General features: G+C 36.1%; 3 protein-coding genes and 1 pseudogene across 5 annotated transcripts; 2 read left to right on the top strand and 2 right to left on the bottom strand.

Annotated features, from left to right (window-relative positions):
- The first annotated feature begins 1,110 nt into the window (after positions 1-1,110).
- On the top strand, positions 1,111-3,587 carry LOC114734964 (alcohol dehydrogenase-like 2; annotated as a pseudogene).
- Positions 3,588-6,602: 3,015 nt separating this feature from the next.
- LOC114734966 (alcohol dehydrogenase-like 2) lies at positions 6,603-9,550 on the top strand. The gene is made up of 7 exons (XM_028922616.1): positions 6,603-6,804; positions 6,914-7,059; positions 7,603-7,640; positions 7,735-8,137; positions 8,523-8,759; positions 9,060-9,218; positions 9,312-9,550. Exons 1-7 carry the CDS (start codon positions 6,771-6,773, stop codon positions 9,420-9,422), a joined length of 1,128 nt encoding a protein of 375 aa, XP_028778449.1. The 5' UTR covers positions 6,603-6,770; the 3' UTR covers positions 9,423-9,550.
- A 1,740-nt stretch (positions 9,551-11,290) lies between these two features.
- On the bottom strand, positions 11,291-12,220 carry LOC114734955 (uncharacterized). The gene has a single exon (XM_028922603.1). It carries the CDS (start codon positions 12,218-12,220, stop codon positions 11,291-11,293), a length of 930 nt encoding a protein of 309 aa, XP_028778436.1.
- A 1,462-nt stretch (positions 12,221-13,682) lies between these two features.
- Positions 13,683-17,882, bottom strand: LOC114734950 (pentatricopeptide repeat-containing protein At2g13600). Of its 3 annotated transcripts, XM_028922597.1 has the most exons (3): positions 17,727-17,882; positions 17,472-17,620; positions 13,684-16,980 (listed from the first exon to the last, which is right to left on the bottom strand). In XM_028922597.1, the coding sequence occupies exon 3, from the start codon at positions 16,974-16,976 to the stop codon at positions 14,214-14,216; it is 2,763 nt and encodes a 920-aa protein (XP_028778430.1). In that variant the 5' UTR covers positions 16,977-16,980; positions 17,472-17,620; positions 17,727-17,882; the 3' UTR covers positions 13,684-14,213. The 3 variants fall into 3 exon arrangements, with proteins under 3 accessions (XP_028778429.1, XP_028778430.1, XP_028778431.1); XM_028922596.1 differs by lacking the exon at positions 17,472-17,620 and having other exon boundaries at positions 13,683-16,980; positions 17,727-17,873; XM_028922598.1 differs by lacking the exons at positions 17,472-17,620; positions 17,727-17,882 and having other exon boundaries at positions 13,685-16,631; positions 16,712-16,750.
- Between the last annotated feature and the right edge of the window lie 2,077 nt (positions 17,883-19,959).

A 19,959-nucleotide genomic window follows, 5' to 3' on the forward strand; every position in this document is an offset into this window, starting at 1 on the left:
TAATACTTCTGTTTTGAAAATGGATATTGTCTCCTATTATGTTAGAAAGGCCCGTTTTTTCTCCTTTTAATCAAGATTTGAGTTATGACCAAGGAATTTTAGTCCTTGTAGGGCTCAGAAAAATCTATACATAATCAGGGTCAATAACTACTGCAAACAAATTAATTAAATAATTTAATTAATTATGTAGTCTTATTCTTAGAATTAAACATAATAACTTACAAAAATAATCCACATTATCAATCATTTATTATTTATTTAATATTAGATATCAACTGCTAGCCACCTCTCGATTGAAATTTTTTAGACACGTGGACATTATAAAAATATTTCTATTTTAAATAAATTTAAAAATATTTTTTTAATCGCGTTGGTCAGTATAAACTATAATTATAATCTCACTAGAAAAGCCTCCTCCGTTGTATGGAACGGTGGAAATATTTGAAACTATTTTGTAAAGAACAGGAGTATAAATTTGGGCTTGTTGAACTCCTTGTTTCAATATCTGAAAGATAACAACAAAAGCAAATGGCTTGTCATTATTATTTGCGTGATTTGTCTTTTACCAATTTTCCATCAATTATATGTTTCCTTCTTTTTTTTTCACCAAACATCAATTACATGTTGAGGAAATCAAATATTTGCACTAATTAGATTGCATGCCAATTTTCTTAATTTTTTTTCTCTTTTTACTACTTGATTATTTGAAGAAAAATATTAATGAGATTAATTTTAAAAAAAATTGATAGATGCGTGAAATGAGAAATAGATACTTCTTTGATCCTTAATGTAAGATTTAATTAATTAATTTAATTAGATTAAAAAAGTTAAGTAAATTAGATAATTATAATAAATATGACACGTTTTTCCTAAAACACCATAATCATCTTCCTTAATACCCTTTTTCTTTTCTATTTAATTATGATTAAGGATGTACCCATAGAGATAATTTAAAAAAAAATTAATAAAAATAAAAAATAAATTTTATATTTAATATCAAAATTAACTCAATAATTACTTGAGTTTTACATATACAAGACCAATCTCAATTTCCCAGCATCCGCGGGACGTGGTCCCCACGGCGATTCTAGGGCGGTCCAATATCCGTACATGTCGTCTTCTCCACAAGCTATGAGCATATATGGATTATGGGTCGTCCGCTTTACTCATTTCGGTATCAGTGCGAGTAAGAGTGAGAGTGACTATGGCATCAACGCCACAATTTACTACGTGCAAAGGCATTCTCCTCCTCCTCCTCCTTTTGTAGTTTGAAATGCCACTATGGAACGCTTGATTTCTGCAATAACGTGGTTGAGTTGAGACTGAAGAACCTCTGCGGACTTTGGAACTGGAAGTGCAGCTGCCGTGTAGTGGGGAGGCGTGAGAAAACGATGTGAAGGTGGAAGACATACGAGTGGAACACCGACCTCTTTTGGGCCAGAGGATTTTCCCTCGTAAGTCCTAACACTCTCCACATTTTATTTATCCCTATTTTCTATTTCATCTCGAACAAAGATTAATTGGTTCGGTCCCAGAAGTGATCTTATTATATATAGAGTATTAAATCTTTCTATTTATTCTGAATAGTAAGGTAGTTGGTTGATCCAGAGTCATTGAAAGAATAGGGGGTGATCTTGAGACCGATTTTGAAAAGGTTTGAACTTGAAGTTTTAGTGATGATTTGAAAATAAAAAATTACTCCTCACACGCCATCACTATTATATTAAACTTGTACAATGATAAAAGATAACAAGATATATAGTATATCATACTATTTAGATTTCTCAACGAAAGTTATCGAAGAAGAAGCAGTGAATATGAGTTGGTCAAGAGGGAGATTCTCGTTGTTTCTCAGTTGTACAAGACACCAACTACATGTGTGAAAGCTAATATCACTATTTTACGTGCAGCCTTTGTTCCCTCGAATATCTGGGCATGAAGTTGTTCGGTGAGCAGCAAATTCTCATTCTAACTTGATCTAAATTATGAATCAAGATGACAATATATATGACCTCCCATTGTCGAACTTATTGCAGTGTTGTTGAGAGCACTGGGGAGAAAGTAACAGATCTAGAAGTAGGCGATGTTGTGATCCCAACTTTTATTGGCGAATGCCTAGAATGTGAGAACTCCATTTCAAGGGAATCCAAATTTTGCCTGAAATACCCTATGAGAATAAGCGGCTTAACGATGGATAACACATCAAGGATGTCCATAATGGATCAAAAGATATTCCATTTCTTTAGCTGTTCCACATTTGCAGAGTACATGGGGATTCAAGCAAATTACATTGTCAAAGTTGATCCCAACATTGACCCAGCCCATGCTGGCTCATCTCTTGTGGATTCTCAACTGGGTTTGGGGCTGTTTGGAAGGAAGCCAAGGTTGAGAGTGGCTCATCTGTCGCTCTTTTTGGCATTGGTGGTGCGGGGTTAGGGGTATGCTTTTTCTTGAGAATACTTTCGTTTTAGTATCTGACAGGTGATGTCTTCTACAGATCATTTTTTCTTTTTCAATTTATAGTCTTTCATTCTTTAAAATTATTGTAATGTCACCCTTCCGTCTCATTTTTATTTAGAATTTAAGGTCAAACCTAATAGTCTATGAATTAGTCATTTCTTCAACTCATAATTTGAATCAAACTTGTAGTTAATTAACTCTCAAATTTGGGGCAAATCAATGGAAACAATCTTTTTGAAAATCAAAATAGAACTCCACATAGCTGCTAGAAATTTGATCTATCTTAGTATGTAGACTGGTTTCATTCAAGGCACCTCTCTGCAATGCAGTGCAGACTATAAGTGCAGGCAAAATGATAGGGGCAACTAAGATAATTGGGGTTGACAAAAATGAGATGAAAAAGGAGAAAGGAGAAGCTTTTGGAATGACAGATTTCATCAATCCTGGTGCATCTGATAAATCAATCTCGGAGTTGGTCAAGGAACTTAGTGGTGGAATGGGTGTGGATTATTGTTTTGAGTGCACTGGAGTTGTCCCCTTGCTTTCTCAAGCACTACAGGCCACAAAATTGGCATTTTCAACTCAATAAACCAATTCATTTTTGGTTATCAGAGTGAAGAGTATTTCTAGATTTTATGCATACTAAATCACCTTCTTTAATGATCTTGTGCATTTAGAATCTCACGGACCAATACATTACGGCCCTTTTTCTGATTTGGTGTTAGAAGCAGATGGGTCAATTCTGTTATTGAGATACTCTATTTATACAGGGCAAGGGAAAGACGATAGCAACTGGTTCAGTAAGTGAAGAATCTGTGCCCATCAACTTCCGTTCCCTTTTACTTGGGCGAACATTAAAAGGTTCTATGTTTGGCGGACTAAAACCCAAATCTGGCCTCCCTTTCGTAACTGACAAATGGCTGAAAAAGGTTAGCTCCTTTACAATTGAAGCACACTCTCACACACTATTTACCGGCTAAGTGTGTGATATTAATTGACTGTTTTCCCATTTACAGGAGTTTCCTCTTCATGAACTTGAAACTCATGCGGTGTCCTTGAAAGATGTGGACGAAGCTTTGGAGCTATTTAGGCAACCAGATTGCTTCAAAGTTGTGATTAGGATTTAGGATGTGAATATGATATAATTGTAAATTGTTGGTAAATCTAAAATAATTAATAATAATTGAATACTAGAAAATGTAATTATTCTTAATTTTATATAAAAGATAAAAGCATGTTGTGTGATGAGTAATGACTATGAGTAAAAACATAAGAAGTACTCACTCCTCTCTTAAAATAAATGCTTGAGTTATATATGACTAATTTGTGAACGTTAAAAAATAGTTGAATTATTTGTGCGTTAAAAATGTGTTTTTGTTTTATTTAAAAGATTCTGTTTAATCGTTTACACTGAAAAGTGCTCATATTAATTATAAATTTAAGAGAGAAAATAAATTGAAATTATCCCCTAAAAACTAAAATAAATGCCTACCTTATCCACGGGAGCTTTTCTTTCGTTTTTTTTTTTCCTTTGTAAATAGAATGTAAGAAGTACCCTCTCTTGATCTAATAATCAATGGCTAAAACAAAAACTAATGACTAGAGGAACTAAGGTTCTTGATACGAAACATTAAAAATAACAATAAGAACTATGATTATAATTGAAAAAAATAGTTAAAAAAAGTTTTTAACATAAATAATTACTTGTTATATGACATTATGCAAACTTATGGAGGTAGGATTGGGGAATACCACTTCCTTAATCTCATATACATGGGTTTGTTTAATTTCATATAACAAGTAATCTCTCATATTAAATACTCTTTTAATAGATATTCTTAATCACAATCCTAACTCATATCTCTCATTTTGAATGCTTTGTATAGTCTGGCAGCAAGAAAAAAAGAATTAGGGCCTGTTTGGGTAACATAGGAAACCATGATTTTAGGATGGGTTAAGGTGCGCCCAGCACCCCGAACTATTTTTCCAGGTGCACCCAGTGTCCTAAAGTAATTTTCGGTGCATCCAGTGTCCCAAACTAATTAAAACGGTGCATCCATATCCCAGACTAACAGAAAAGTTGAGTTTGACCGTTATTTGCTGACTCAGCAGAAGGTTGACTGACGTGGCGGACACGTAGGCATCTGATGTGTATTATTTTGACGGGCCAAGGTGCGCCCAGCACCCCGAACTATTTTTTTAGGTGCGCCTAGCACCTCGAACTATTTTTTTAGGTACGCCCAGCACCCCGAACTATTTTTCCAGGTGCGCCCAGTGTCCTAAAGTAATTTTTTTATGTATCCAGTCTTCTAAACTAATTAAAACAGTACGTCCACATCCCAGGCTAACAGAAAAGTCTCGTTTGACCATTACCTTACTGACTCAACTGAAGATTGACAAGAAAATCCTACATGGCGGATACACAGATGTCTGATGTGTATTATTTTGACTAAAGCTCCCAAGACGAGCCTGGTAGCAACGGGTGTTTTTTCGGATGGCGACGACGATGTCAACGAAGTGACCAGGGAAAAGTTCACTGTGTTCTAGGAGGAGGAAAACAAACGCGAGTCGAATGAGGAGTTGATAGAGACGGAGATGGAAGTGTGTGGTGGAAGAAAGGGGATAAAATCTTAAAGACAAGGATGTGATTGAATGGGTGGTACATCTACCAAAACTTAAGAGGGTGGATCGGTGGTCTTTCTTTTTTTTAAGTTTTAAAACTGGCAGAAGATAAATGTTAGAAGAGGAGGAAATAAATTGAATTTTCAGTCAAAATAATACACATTAGACGCCTGTGTGTTCGTCATGTAGGATTTTTCAGTCAATCTTCAGCTGAGTCAGTAAGGTAACGGTCAAACGAGACTTTTCTGTTAGCTTGAAATGTGGACACACCGTTTTAATTAGTTTAGGACACTAGATACATAAAATATTACTTTAGGGCACTGGGCGCACCTGGAAAAATAGTTCGGGGTGCTGGGCGCACCTAAAAAAATAGTTTGGGGTGCTGGACGCACCTTGGCCCGTCAAAATTATACACATCAGATGCCTACGTGTCCGCCACGTCAGTCAACCTTCTGCTGAGTCAGCAAATAACGGTCAAACTTAACTTTTCTGTTAGTCCGAGATATGGATGCACCGTTTTAATTAGTTTGGGACACTGGATGTACCGTTTTAATTAGTTTGGGACACTGAATGCACCGTTTTAATTAGTTTGGGACACTGGGTGCACCTGAAAAAATAGTTCGGGGTGCTGAGCGCACCTTAACCCTTTTAGGATCCAAACTATAGTTTGAGTCCCAGATTTGCCAAATAGGAGGGAAAATTAACAAACTATGGTTTTGGACTCAAAACCATGGTTTCAGAAAAAGTAAATCTATTTTTCTTCTGGTTCAAATTAGAGAGTATGATTGTACCTATTAGAGTAGATTTCAATGATAATATGGCTTTAACACCTCTCAATTATTTTTTTATAAGCATATTTAATCTTATATTTTATAAATATATATACATATTAATTATTTACTAATTATATTATCTTATATATTATTAATTATATTGGTAAAAAATATATTATTAACAATTTTATTTCTTCAAATTAAAATATAGGGAAAATCCCAAAAAAATGACCGTTGAATTTTAAAATGACAAATCAGGAATTACTACAAAAATGTGTTGTTATTTGCTTTTTGAGTGTAGTCATTTTCTTTATAAGTTTAGTAATCAATACTGATTTGGAATTTTAAAATTCAACAGTCATTTTTTTGAGATTTTTCCTAAAATATATTATAAAATTTATTTTTTATATAATTATCATATTAACATATATTTTTTTTAGTAATTTGTACATATAAAAAGTGTTTCTAATAACAACTATCTAAATATTTTTATTTTATCATAGTCACTTTTTCACAGAACCTATTCTTTATAAAATTTATTCTCTCATAAATCTATAAAGAAAAGAAGTTATTATCTAAGCTATAATTCGAGTTTATCCAAACATTTTTACAGAAGTAAGGAAAGGCAGCAACCAGAAGAAGATGAAGAAGGAGACAAGTGACTCGTACCATAGCATCGCTAAGGTAAAAGAACAAACAATCAAAAAGAACCAAATGGCTGTTTTTCGTCGCCCTCAGCTTTCCCTTCGCAGCTGTCCTTTCTAAGGAGCAACCTTCTACGTGACTGTCCCGCGCGGACCCCCCGGGGAACAAAGCACTATCCCATATCCCTATATGTCATCTTCTCCACAAACTACAGGCCATATATGGATTATCTGCTTTATTAATTTCAGTCTCAGTGGGAAGTGAGTGACTATGGCCCCAGCATCACAAGTTATTACATGCAAAGGTATTCTTCTTCTTTCTCTTGTAGTTTCAAAATGGCATAATAGACTGCTTGATTTCTGCAATTTGGTTGAGTTGAGACTGAACAAGCTCTGCGGATTCTGGAAATGCAGGGGCAGTATGGTGGGGAGGCGGAGAAAACGATGTGACGGTGGAAGACATACAAGTGGATCCTCCTAAACCAACTGAAGCTCGAGTCAAGATGATCTGTGCCAGTATCTGCCACACCGACCTCCTTAGGGCCTCAGGATTTCCAATCGTAACTCGCCTTCTCTCTCCTTTTATTCTTCCATCTCGAAGACATTCGGTTTAGTCGCAGATAGTTTAAAGAGAGTGTCATTTTTTTAAAATTAAATAAAATGATACAACATAATAAACCCCTATTTTATGAAACCGGGGCATTAAAGTTCAGAAAGAAGGAAATATTTTCTGAAACATAAAAACGAAAGTCAGCAAAGAACTTAATCAAAACAAGAAGATCTTCTGCAATGACATTTGATTGAGCAAGAGATTGGAACTTGTTCTAGTAAGGAAGATTTAATTCAAAGTTTATAATCAAATACCCATAGAAGTCTGCCATATCGATCATAATGTTCTTATCCTGTTCGCCATCGCTGGCGTATTAAACTGTTTACAGCAAGAGAAGATATCAAGATAATAGATATAATAGAATTTAAAATTCTCGATCAAACTTATCGAAGAAGAAGCAGTGAATGAGTCTGCCAAAAGGGAGATTTTCCTTGCTTCTCCGTTTTACAAGAAATCAACTTTGAGAAAGTTAATACCTTTATATTATGTGCAGCCTTTGTTTCCTCGAGTTTTGGGGCATGAAGGGGTTGGGTAAGCAGCAAATTCCCATTCTAACTTGATCTACTATATGCTCAAAAATCAAGATGACAATACGTTTGACCTCCCAGTGTTGAACATATTGCAGTATTGTTGAGAGCGTTGGGGAGAAAGTAACAGCTGTAGAAGTTGGCGATGTTGTGATCCCAACATCTGTTGGTGAATGTCAAGGATGTGAGAACTGCATTTCAAGGGAATCCAACCTGTGCCTGAAATACCCTCTTACATTAAATGGCTTAATGCTGGATAACACTTCAAGGATGTCCATAAGAGGTCAAAAGATATTCCATCTCTTTAGTTGTTCCACATTTGCAGAGTACATGGTGACTGAAGAAAATTACCTCGTCAAAGTTGATCCTAACATTGACCCAGCCCATGCTGCCTTCATCTCATGTGGGTTCTCAACTGGTTTTGGGGCTGTTTGGAAGGAAGCCAAAGTTGAAAGTGGATCATCCGTTGCTGTTTTCGGCCTTGGTGGTGTTGGTTTAGGGGTATGGCTTCTTTTTCTTGAGAATACTTTTATTTTAGTATCTGACAGATGAAGTCTTCTGCAAATTATTTTTCAGCTTAGTCTTTCAATCACTAAAATGACTGTAATGTCACCCTTTCTTCTCATTTTTATTTAGAATTTAAGGCCAAACCTAATGGTCTTTGAATTTAGTCATTATTTCATCTCACCATTGGAGTCTAATTTTCTTCTGATAAAGGGTAAGTTAAGTAGTTTGTAAACTGTCAAATTTGGTGCAAAGAGATCCACGTAGTTGTTAGAATTTTATACATTATTTTTTTGTCTTTTGTTTTTTTGTTTTGTTTTCAAGGGCAGGCATGTAGACTAGACTGGTTTCATTTGAGGCATATCTGTGCAATGCAATGCAGGCTATAAGCACAGCGAAAATGATGGGGGCAACTAAGATAATTGGGATTGACAAAAATGAAATGAAGAAGGAGAAAGGAGAAGCTTTTGGAATGACAGATTTTATCAATCCTAATGCATCTGATAAATCAGCATCAGAATTGGTGAAGGAACTAAGTGGTGGAATGGGTGTGGATTATTCCTTTGAGTGCACTGGAGCTGCCCCTTGTCTTACTGAAGCCCTGCAAGCCACGAAGTTGGTATGTTTCAACTCATCCTAGCAATTATTTCTAGATTTCATGCCGACTAAATCTGATTCTTTAATGACCTCAAGGGCATACTCTCCAGCATTAGTATGGCGCATTTAGACTTCTATTTCCAAATGAGTTCTTGCAGGAATAGAGAGTTCAAGTTGTTTTATGGTCTTTTTTTTAATCAACTGCAGCATGCAGGTTTCAGCCAAAGCAATATGTGAACCAATTTGTCATGGCCCTTTTATTTGCATTTGTCGTTCTAAAGTGATGTGTTAATTCTTTTGGTGGCATACTCTGTTCATACAGGGGAAAGGAAAGACAATAGTAATTGGTTCAGTAACTGAAGAATTTGTGCACATCAACTTTCGCTCACTTTTATTTGGGCGAACCTTAAAAGGCTCTGCTTTTGGAGGGCTAAAACCCAAATCTGACCTTCCTTTCGTGGTTGACAAATGCCTGAAAAAGGTCAGCATTATTTTCAGTACAAGTACACTCGCACATTCTATTTACTTATCAAATCTGTGGTGATATTTAACCGTTTAATTTCCTTTTTCGCAGGAGTTCCCTCTTCATGAACTTCTAACTCATGAAGTGTCATTGACAGATATAGACAAAGCTTTGGAGCTGTTAAAACAACCAGATTGTGTCAAAGTTGTGATTAGGATGTAAATATGACATTGTTGTAAATTGTGTGTGGTTTGTATTTGAATGCCAATCCTAGTAACGTAGTTTTAATCAAGCAGACCTTACGATAGTCATTTGGATTAATACATCTAACTCTGCAATCTTTTTCTCCTTGTATTGTTTGCGAAATAATAGTACTTCATTTTTACGGAGACTTGGTGTCAAATGGTAAAGTCAGAATTACCAGATTGCGTTCACCAAGAAATTAATTTACCTTTATTTAATGAAAATGTGATACTTTCTTGGCTCAATGTGGGAGTTGCGTGACTCAAATGCTTTTACACTGGGCTGAAGCACAAAACGGCAGTGACAGCAAGAGAAAGTTCTATAACTAGGGGTGTTTGGCTAAACAAGAGAACACTTTTAAAAAGTGTTTTTATATAAATAGGGAATTTTTTTTTCTCATATAATTATTTTTAAATTATTTTTAAAATTATAGTTTGATTTTCACTTAGGGGTTTGCATTTTTTCCCCCTTAAAAACATTTTTACTTTATGCCGTTTAGTTCATGAAATATGTGGGAATGTAATCATGGCCATTAACTTACTGATTCAAAGTTGTAATCATGACCACCCTTTTAGAGACACCATTGAGGATGCTAAACTATTTCTCCTTAGGGACTGGCAAGTTAACTTTCACTTTGTAAACAGGGATTGTAATTTAATCGTTGACTCTTTAGCTGGTTTAGCTCATACGATTCCAGGAAATTTTTGTATCTTTGATCAACCACCTCTTTTTATTCAAGAGGCGGTGGCTGATGAGAGAACTTAGATAGATGTGTTTTTTAGACTGGTTTAGGTTCTGTTGCTTCTTGTATATTTCTGTCGGTTAATATATAGCATCCAGTTTTATTTCAAAAAAAAAAGTGGGAATGTAATTTAATGGTGATTATGGTGGATATGTTTAGTATGATTTTAGGTAAATGTACTCTTATTTGTGTAATTAAATATAATCAATATACAATGACTAAAAACCACCATTATTACAGAAAAAAAAAGGAAATTCCATCTTTTTTTCACTTGCTTCTCATTTTTATTTCAAATTTAAGGTCAGTATTTTGACTCATTATTTAAACCAAATTTGTCATCTGACAAAAGTCCAAGTTATCTTGTTCTTGTTTTTTTTTTTTTTTTTTAACTAACATAAGTTATGTATTTTCTAAAGCTTGGTATGCAGACTGTTTCATTTAAAGCACCATTTTGCAATGCAATGCAGGTCATAACTACAGCCAAAACGATAGGGGCAACAAAGATAGGTGGAATCGACAAAGAGAATCAGAACAAATTGATTTAATGCAATATGCGATTTGTTGCGCAATTATTAGTTATTATTAGCCACGTTCAGCATATGCTATGCCTTTAGCACATTGGAAGCGGTATTCAACCTCATGATTTTATGAGTCATCAGCTGATTTTTTATTAACTGGACCCACTCTTGTTAGCATATTAGAACCTTTCTTTTGTTAAAAGGAAAAAAAGGATGCCATCTGAACAAGCAATTTTAGATATCTTCAACGCTCTCAGAAAACTTTTGTACAAAAAATCTGATTAAAACTGCATGCGAAAGAAAATGATGAAATCTCCCAGAAAATTATCTGGTTTTAATCAGGCAGGCTTTTCAATAATTAGCTTTACACGAACAACCCCACATCCTTCACATCATCAACAGTTCAATCCATGAATGAATCTCATATGAACACATCTAACTTTACAACACTTTTCTGCTCTCTCTCTCTCTCTCTCGCGGAAACACCACAGTATATCAACCATATCTTGTGAACATCTCTCTCAGCAGCATCAGGGTTTACTGGCCCATCGATCGATCTTCCTCCCACGCATTAATTCATTTCATCATTACTCAATTTTATGGGCAGAGAGAATCAGACAAAAATCAAAGTTGGTAGCTTGGCTCTTTGTTGAATAAAACCCACTTCCATCATCACTCTCACACCCAGATAACGCACTTCCTTCTTTTTCACTGTCTGGTTCGAAAGGTCCTGGCTTGAATATGAACAGACCAGCCCCACCTGAACCACTCTCACTGAACAACCAATCATGAACGTCCCACAAAACTTGCACAGGTTGTTTATTCACAATCACTGTCTGATTCCCACGAAACTTCCATTGCAAGCTTCTCACATGGATCATCACTATCCCATCAATGCTCACCCACATTTCTGGGTCCTTGTTCTGACCTGAACTTGAACTCTCCACAACTATGTCGCTCTCTTTACCACTCTCGTCGAAGCACGCTTTTGTCGAGAAGCTTTTCTTGGCGAACACGTTTTCTTTCTTCATCACCAAGACTGCATCAGTTAGTGGAGATTTCGCCTTCGTTCTCTTGTGGGCTTTCCTCTTGTAGTCTCCTAATAACAAAACAATCTCTTCGTCGGACACCAGTGCAACGTAGTAGTCACTGCATGGCTCCGGGCTGCCGGAGAACTTCGCCGACCGGAGGTCCCAGTAGACTTCGACTTGGTGGCCGTCGACGATGAATGATTTGTAGCCTTTCTTGCTCCAAAAGTGCCATGGCTTCACGTCAATCTTGCAGTTGTACTGAATCTCACCTCCCAATCCATCAACTGTTAGGTGTAATGAATGGTTCATGTAATTTTTTGTCCATAATATCGTCACGTTTCTCCAATATCCCACCATGTTGACTTGATAAATGCCCGTGACTGTGCTTTGAGTTGATTTGCTAGGCACAGGTTCTTCCGCAATTCTGTCCACTATAGGTGATCTTGATGACACTACCTGTTCTCGAAAAGAACGATAGAATGCCATATATTTCTCTCTCTCTCTCTCTATATATATATATATATATATTTATATTCTTCCCTCAGAGATTATCTAACATAGCAATATCAACGGAGGATTTAGACGAAGCTATTTGTTGCAGAGCGGCCTCGCTCTGGGCAAACGCAGTGTCACAAAAATGCCACCTTTAAATTTTTTTTCCCCCTGTTTCTGAGGAAGCTATTGTTGAATTATTTGGTTGGTTTCTGGGCTCTTGATCATTTCCCCCAGAAGATTGATGAATCAATCGTAAGCTGCAGACCTGACCTGGGAGTTGATTCTGGACACGGTTTTGACGGATCAAAGCTTTTGAATTAGATGAAGAAAGAAATTGATGATGAGAGGGGTTGGAGTCTGGGGAAAATGATGATTTGAGAAGAATAGTGAATGAAAGAATTTTTTTGGGTTGAAGCAGAGAGAGAGAGAGGAATGAGGGAAGAAAGTTTTTGAGGGGAGAAAATTTCTCGATGGAGAGGCTGAAATGAGAGATGAGGGCGAAAGAAAAGGGAAGAATAATAAGAGAATGTGAAATTTTTAGCATATATTTATGTGTTAGTTCAACAAATTCCACGACTGGTATGAGCTGTTTGCAAACAGAGATGTTAGTTAAATGAATTATAAGAACCAGCTTTTCACTGATGCAAACTACAAGTTTTTTAGTTTTGGACAGGTTTTTCTTTTTGTTTTTCCTTTTAAATCGTAATTTTTTTTTGTTTTTTCAATTTTATTAAAAATTAAAATAATGATTATTGGTAGCATAAGAATGAGGGGAAAACGTACTTTGAATTTGAGGGCAAGAAAAGCACTGAATGTATACATATAAAATAAATTAACCTCATAAAATACGTTAATAATACTTATTTAATTATTAAAAAGGTTTGATTAATGTTTTTAACATTTTTATGGTTTCTTTTTTATTATAGTTTTTAATTTCTAGAAGTTTTCTTTTCGGCTGAATAATCTCTAAAAGTCAAACGGTGAACAAGGTTAATCATGTTGAGCAAACTTATTAGACAAAGTTCTTGCAACACCCTTCTTTTGGTATAACAATTCTTTTAACATTTACCTTTTCCATCTATAGCAATCCAAATCCTCAGAATGTCTAGTTCTTTCTGGTCTTTATCATGCTTGTTTGGATTAATGTTGACAAAAGTCATTATTCTTTACATTTATTTTTCAGTCAACGTAAAAATTATTCTTACTTAACTGCACCAAATGAAAAGGCTTGTTTTAATTGTAATATTATTCTGATTATTTTGATAATAAAAAGATGAATTTGGTTAGCGAAAAAAATGAATTCGATTATTAAAATGAAGATTAAAAAACTAAATATTAACTCTTAAAAAGATAATGGAATTTTTTTTTATAATTATGTACTGCCTCCAATTTTAAGCATAGTATCCACTTGCCTGTAAATGAATATTACATTTAAGACTAAAAGTAGTGTAATTTTTGGTTTCATTAACATTTACTAGGTTACGAAGTTATTGGCATTTCATGCCCGTTTCACTACATGCCAACTTTATTTCTCAAAACATTCTTTAGGCCGATGCATATCTATCATGGGAACAATAATTACGTTTGACTGCATGTAACAATAATTTCAACACTCTAGAAATAACAGACACCAGGACATGTTTCAGACAATCCAGGCAAGCAATTTCATCATCTTCATGAATAGCCAGCCTACTTGTTCTGCTTCCCATGCCTAAGATTCATATTCCACTTCCTCATTTCTCTCTGCTTTGTCCTCTTTCACGTTATAAACTCAAATAAATGCACTTGTACATACTACAGAAGTCAATTTATCTGTCACTTTGTAATTTGGGGGGGAAAATTCAACATAAGAAGCATTAATTTTAGAAAGAATATGGATAGCAGGTTCTTCATCTCTCTATATATCTACTGTGAAGAGAAAACAATGCGCAGGTAGAAGGGTAAGAAAGGGGCTAAATTTAGATGGTATATGATATATTACCATTTACCAGTAGTCTCCGCAAGAGCAAAAACCATCCTTGAAATGATGATACCGATATCCATCACGCATAATAAGTTCCCTTGAGGTGACACAAGACATTAACTTTATCACCAAGTGACAGTCATCACAGACGCGAAGATTTTTCATCACACGTACGGGCATCCAAGACGGCAAGCTAATTAGGCCAAAGGCAAAAGCAAGCTTTTCATTATGGTACTTCTGGCTCCGATGACCGTCAGCTGCACAAATGTATCTTCCTGTATCTTCTATCTTCTTCATCATCTCTTCCAATTTCATGTAAATTTCCTTTACCTGTGGATGACTGGTGTCATCTACGGTGAATACATGTACCCTGTTGTCAACCTCTATCCAGCTACAACCTGGGCTCTTTCTAATTCCTTTCTCTTTCATCATCTTTCTCACGTTGGCAAGACCTTCTAGCTCCCTACAATCAGTGTATATATTTGCTAGGAGAACATAACCTCCGGAATCTTCAGCGTTCAACTCCATCAAATTTTTGACTGCAATTTCTGCTAATCTTGGGTCATGATGGATCCGACATGCTCCTAGCAGAGCCCCCCATACAGTGGCGTTTGGCTTAAAAGGCATTCCTTCTATCAAATTCTTGGCCTGATCTAGTAGTCCAGCTCGTCCAAGCAGATCTACCATACAAGCAAAATGCTCATTTGCTGGAGAAAGGCCAAAATCTTTTACCATGGCGTTAAAATAACGTTTCCCTTCTTCGACTAGTCCCATGTGACTGCAACCAGATAAAACAGCAACATAGCTGATGTGATCAGGTGTGCACTCTGTCTTCAACATATCCTCAAATGTCTCAATTGCTTTCCTACCTAAACCATTTTGAGCATATCCTGCCATCATAGCATTCCAAGAAACCAGGTTTTTCTCATTTATTGAGTTAAAAACCTTTTGCGCTTCTCTGATTTGCCCACATCTTGAATACATGGTAATGATAGCATTTGAAACTGCAATATCAGAACTAAGGCCAAACTTTTCAACTTGAGATGCAACTTGCATCCCAACTTTTAAAATAGCCAAGTCAGCACATGCGCTCATTGAAGTTGTGAAGGTGATCCAATCTGGTTCAATTCCTATCCTTCTCATTGAAATAAACAACTTAAGACCTTCTTCCCAACCACCATGTTGAACATACATGCTTAACATTGAGTTCCAAGTAATGACATTACGCTCAGGCATGTTATCAAAATATTCCCAAGCCTTTTCAATGTCTCCTATTTGAGAAAATGCAGTTATCATTGCTGTCCAAGATACTATATCTTTAATCGGCATTAATCCAAATACGCGGCCAGCTTTCTCAATATTTCCACACTTAGTATACATTGTTATGATAGAATTCCCTACAGGAACAGATGAATCCATTCCACTCTTTATTGCATATCCATGAAGTAATTCTCCAATTGTGGCATAGTTTTGGCCTGAACAAATCCCGAGTACAGTGGAAAGGGTAAACTCATCCAACTTCACTGGAGACCACCTCATTTGGTTAAATAGTGCCAATGCATCTTCTTCAAGTCCAACCTGTGCCACTCTACTGATCAAGGAAGTCCATGAAACTTCATTATGTTCTGTCAAGTTGTCAAATACACGCCTTGCAAATTCTAAGCACCCACATTTAGCATACATGTCAACCAGTCCACCCCCTGTAAAAGCATCAATATTATGTTCCATGCGAAGAATCCGAGCATGCAAATGACTACCCCACTCAATATCAAATATGCTAGCACATGCACTTAGTACGCTACCATAGGTCATAAAATTTGGTTGAAATCCCTTAGAGCACATCTCAACAAACATACTGAGACTCTGGACGCCAAAGCCATGTTGACAGAGAATTGAGATCATTGTATTCCAAGAAACTGAGTCATGTTCAGGCATCTGAGAGAATGTACTGAGAGCCTTCTGAACTCCATGTGATCTAGAATAACCATATATCATGCTGTTCCAACAAAATAAACTTGGATTTTCAATGTTAGAAAACACTTTCTCAGCAGAACTCACAGCTCCACACTTGATATACATATCAACAATTGCATTATTAATGCAAATTTCACTAAATAAACCTAATTTCATCACAAGGCCATGCAACTGAACAGCCAATTTCACGCAGCCAAGGCACGCACAAGCCTTCACTGCGCAACAGAAGGGAAACGGATCGATGACATAATTAAAATCCCAAGCCATTAACATGAAAGTTTTAATACTATCGCCAGGCCTTCCATTTTGACAGTAGCCTGACATCATAGTGGTCCAAGAAATCGAGTCCCTTATAGGCATTTTTTCAAACAGATCCTCTGCTTCCTTCATCCAACCTGAATCTACAAACCCATGGATCATTGTATTCCAACTGAAAATATTACGATGATTACTATCGCTGAAAACCTGAAATGCATCATCAATCAAGCCACAATTGCAATACATATGAAGAAGATTGTTCTGCAAGAAAGTAGAAGCGTCCAGACCAGAGATTATGAGTTGGGCATGAATTTTCCGTGCAATGGGTATCACCTCAATCGAAGAACAAGCCTTCATAGCATCATAAAACTTCTGGGTTATTTCCATGTAAGACAAGCGAATGTGGTCATGGCTAATAACAAGTTTGGGAGACAAATTTTGCTGGGTAGAAGCTGATACATAATGAAAAAGTAATCGCGGAAGGTGTCGGAATGCTTTAACTTTAACTTGACAATCTCTTCCAATCAAGCATTTGTAAAGTTCAACTCTCATTTGACTGAGAAAAGCAAGGAATTCAAATTAAATTTGAAAGAGGGCTTCATAGGCAAATAAAACAATAGTCTTCAAATTGCAATTGTATAACCAGGGAATAGCAAGAGTCAAAAACAAAAAAGAAGAAAAGTTTTAACAGAAATGAGTACTTACATTTGTAAAAAAAAAATTCACCATTATTAGCAAGTGAAGTGAATCCCAGAAGAGTAAAAAAATGCATAACGGTGAACTGTAAACCGCATGACTATAAGCCTAAGCCTGCTTCAGTAACAGGATAAGGGCATAAGGCAAAGGGAGAGATCAGCTCAGATATACATGCCCCCCATATACCACTACAAATTACAACTTTTAGAATGATAAAGCGACACTGCCTTCTTTGGCTATAAATGTATCCTACTCCTTGTTCAAAACGACTTCTTCAGCACGCTTAGAAACTTGACCACTAAAATGCTTGGTACAACAGCAAATAACGCAGAGAGACTGGAATATTCTTACCTCCTGATTGAGATTTGGACTTTTGGAGTATCACATTTATGGTATCATATCTGAATATCCAAAAAAGTCCAATTACCAACTGTTGGCATACTCGACTCCAAAATAGGGATATTTACCTCCAAAACATTTAGAGCATTCAGTTCCTTAACCTGATGCAGGGAAGCATTATTCATTGCACAATTAAACTCATTATAATAAAATGATTCCAGTGGCACATCCTTTAACAAAATAACACAACTTAAGCTTTCTATTTACCAGGAAGTGAACTCCTCTACAGTAATCCACGGCCTGTTTGCTATTTTCTTGACGCTGACTACCATCCATCGTGCATCCAGAGGATTTAGCAACTAATGGAGAAGTTGGGTGCCAGCAATCTCAATCAGACTCACGGAAGTACCAGCTTAAAAGTTACCATTCTGCATTAAAACAAAACAAAATCAGCGAACCAAAAACATAGAATAATGAAGAAGTAATAAAAATTAAAAAGAAATGGGGCATACAAAGTTAAGGATAACCTTAACAAAAGAATACACACAACACATGCTCCAACCTCAATACCCAATTCTATTAATGAAAACAATGTCTGAAGATTTTTAAGCTAAAAGTTGGTTATCACTTTCAAATTCTCCAGTTTCTCCAAGTTCCATCTTCAAAGAAAAACTAAATGTTCTTAATATCTCCATCATCCAAAAAAAATTGAATAGATAGCCATAGCCCATTTTTTTAAAAAAATTGAAAAATGACCCAGCACGCAAGTTTCACTCAGCTTCCAAATGGAAGAAACCATTTTGATTCTGTGATTGACAACTTCTACAAAATGCGTTAGTAGGAAATGACGTCTTACTACCACCTACCCGTACTCTTTCCTTAATCTTCATTTGCTTCCCCTACGCTGTCTGGTTCTTTGGGGGAGGACGACGGTCTCGTCTGGCGTCTGTGTCGAGTCGAGTTTATCGTCCTTATTCGTGGCTCAGGCCTGACTTAGACTTCGCAGGCCTGCTTCATTCACAGGTCTGAAGGTTCGGAGGTATAGTGAATTTTCGCCGGTCCGTCTCGGTCTGGTTTGGAAATCCGGTGTCCTGGACTCTTCCGCACTTCTGCGTGGTTTCTCTGGTGATTCTTCTGTCTGGTTCGCTTTCGGTTCCATAAAAACGATTCGTTTTGTCCCATGCTCCTCATCGCAGCCGTTCGTATAATGAACGGTGCAGAAATCATTGCTTATTTTCACAACAATTTCCTTCAGAAATTCAGAATGCAGCAAAAATCCCTCAACAGTGAACGGCTACGATGATATTACAGTTAACGGCCAAGATTGGTCGCTTTAACCTAAACGATGTAGTTTTGATGATGGCTTTTGGTGCTCATATCACATGTTGGAATGCGGACTTTAGGACTGTATATGGGAAGAACTGGACCCTTGCTCGGTACTCTGTCCAAAAAGTGAATGGGTTGAAAAAATACAGTCCATTGCCCAACTCTACCCATGAAAAGCCCTAATAAGCTCGGGTTGGGTAGGGCGGGCTTCCATGCCTAACAAATCAATATACTATATTAATTAAGTAATTATTTATGTTCCTCTAAATAATCTAATGTAACTTTATGTTAAAATAGTAATTTTGCCTTAATTTAGTTATTCCTAATTAATATACTCTGAAACTACATTTTATGGTAGCTAAGAGGAGTGAACTATGACAAACAAAATTGTTGTTAGTATATTTTATTAAATTTAATTGCTTTTCTAGTTTCTAAAATTTCTTAACCAAATATGAATTTTTTTCCATAACTCCAAAATACTCATAAGAGGATGGATCGATTAAACAAATTACCAATAGTCATAATGTTTGCATTAAAAAAAAAGAATAGTTATACAAATCACAGTAAATGATAACACGTTTAACTCTCAAAATCATTTGAAAATAAATAAGTATAATGAATACTGAATATTGATGCAACTGTGTTTTTGATTCAGGAGATAAATATAAGGCGAATAAAATATATAAATAAAATTATATATATTTTTGCGGGCAGGGCCAAATGGGCAAGACAGCATATCGTGCTCGATGCCCAGCCCTACCCGACAATTTGCCTAGCCCGAACATACCCACTATTTCTTTCAGGCCATTTTTCTAAGGACAGGCTGGGCATTTTTTTGTGGGCTTCGGCAGGCGTAGCGTGCAACCGGGTTCCATGAATACCCCTAGCAGACTCCCCCATCATTGCGGGTCCTGAGCACTGAGTTTAAACAAAGAAGTGGTTTTCTTAGCGCTTGTTTAGATTAACTTATAAATAGCTTTTCAAATCTGATTTATGGAATATAAGGTAAGTATGTGATAAAGTTTTGTCTCAACTTACGTGAACTTGCTTAAAAGTCTGTTTTGAATAAAGCTCCAAACAAATCCTTAATTTATTTCATAATTTGTCCATTCATTGAAAACCTAATATGTTGATATTATAATCTACTAGAAATCTCTGTTATGAAATCGATTAC

Source organism: Neltuma alba, unplaced genomic scaffold (genome assembly GCF_004799145.2).
Source record: "Neltuma alba isolate B1F8T4 unplaced genomic scaffold, ASM479914v2 tig00013164_pilon, whole genome shotgun sequence".
Classification (NCBI taxonomy): domain Eukaryota; kingdom Viridiplantae; phylum Streptophyta; class Magnoliopsida; order Fabales; family Fabaceae; genus Neltuma; species Neltuma alba.

Coding starts and splice junctions, on each gene's coding strand:
- LOC114734966 (XM_028922616.1), top strand. CDS start 6,771: ATGGCCCCAGCATCACAAGTTATTACATGCAAAG. Junction 7,641..7,734: donor TTGGGGCATGAAGGGGTTGG/GTAAGCAGCAAA, acceptor AACATATTGCAG/TATTGTTGAGAGCGTTGGGG. Junction 8,760..9,059: donor CCCTGCAAGCCACGAAGTTG/GTATGTTTCAAC, acceptor CTGTTCATACAG/GGGAAAGGAAAGACAATAGT.
- LOC114734955 (XM_028922603.1), bottom strand. CDS start 12,220: ATGGCATTCTATCGTTCTTTTCGAGAACAGGTAGTGTCATCAAGATCA.
- LOC114734950 (XM_028922596.1), bottom strand. CDS start 17,791: ATGGTAGTCAGCGTCAAGAAAATAGCAAACAGGCCGTGGATTACTGTA. Junction 16,981..17,726: donor GTAGAGGAGTTCACTTCCTG/GTAAATAGAAAG, acceptor TGCTTTTCTCAG/TCAAATGAGAGTTGAACTTT.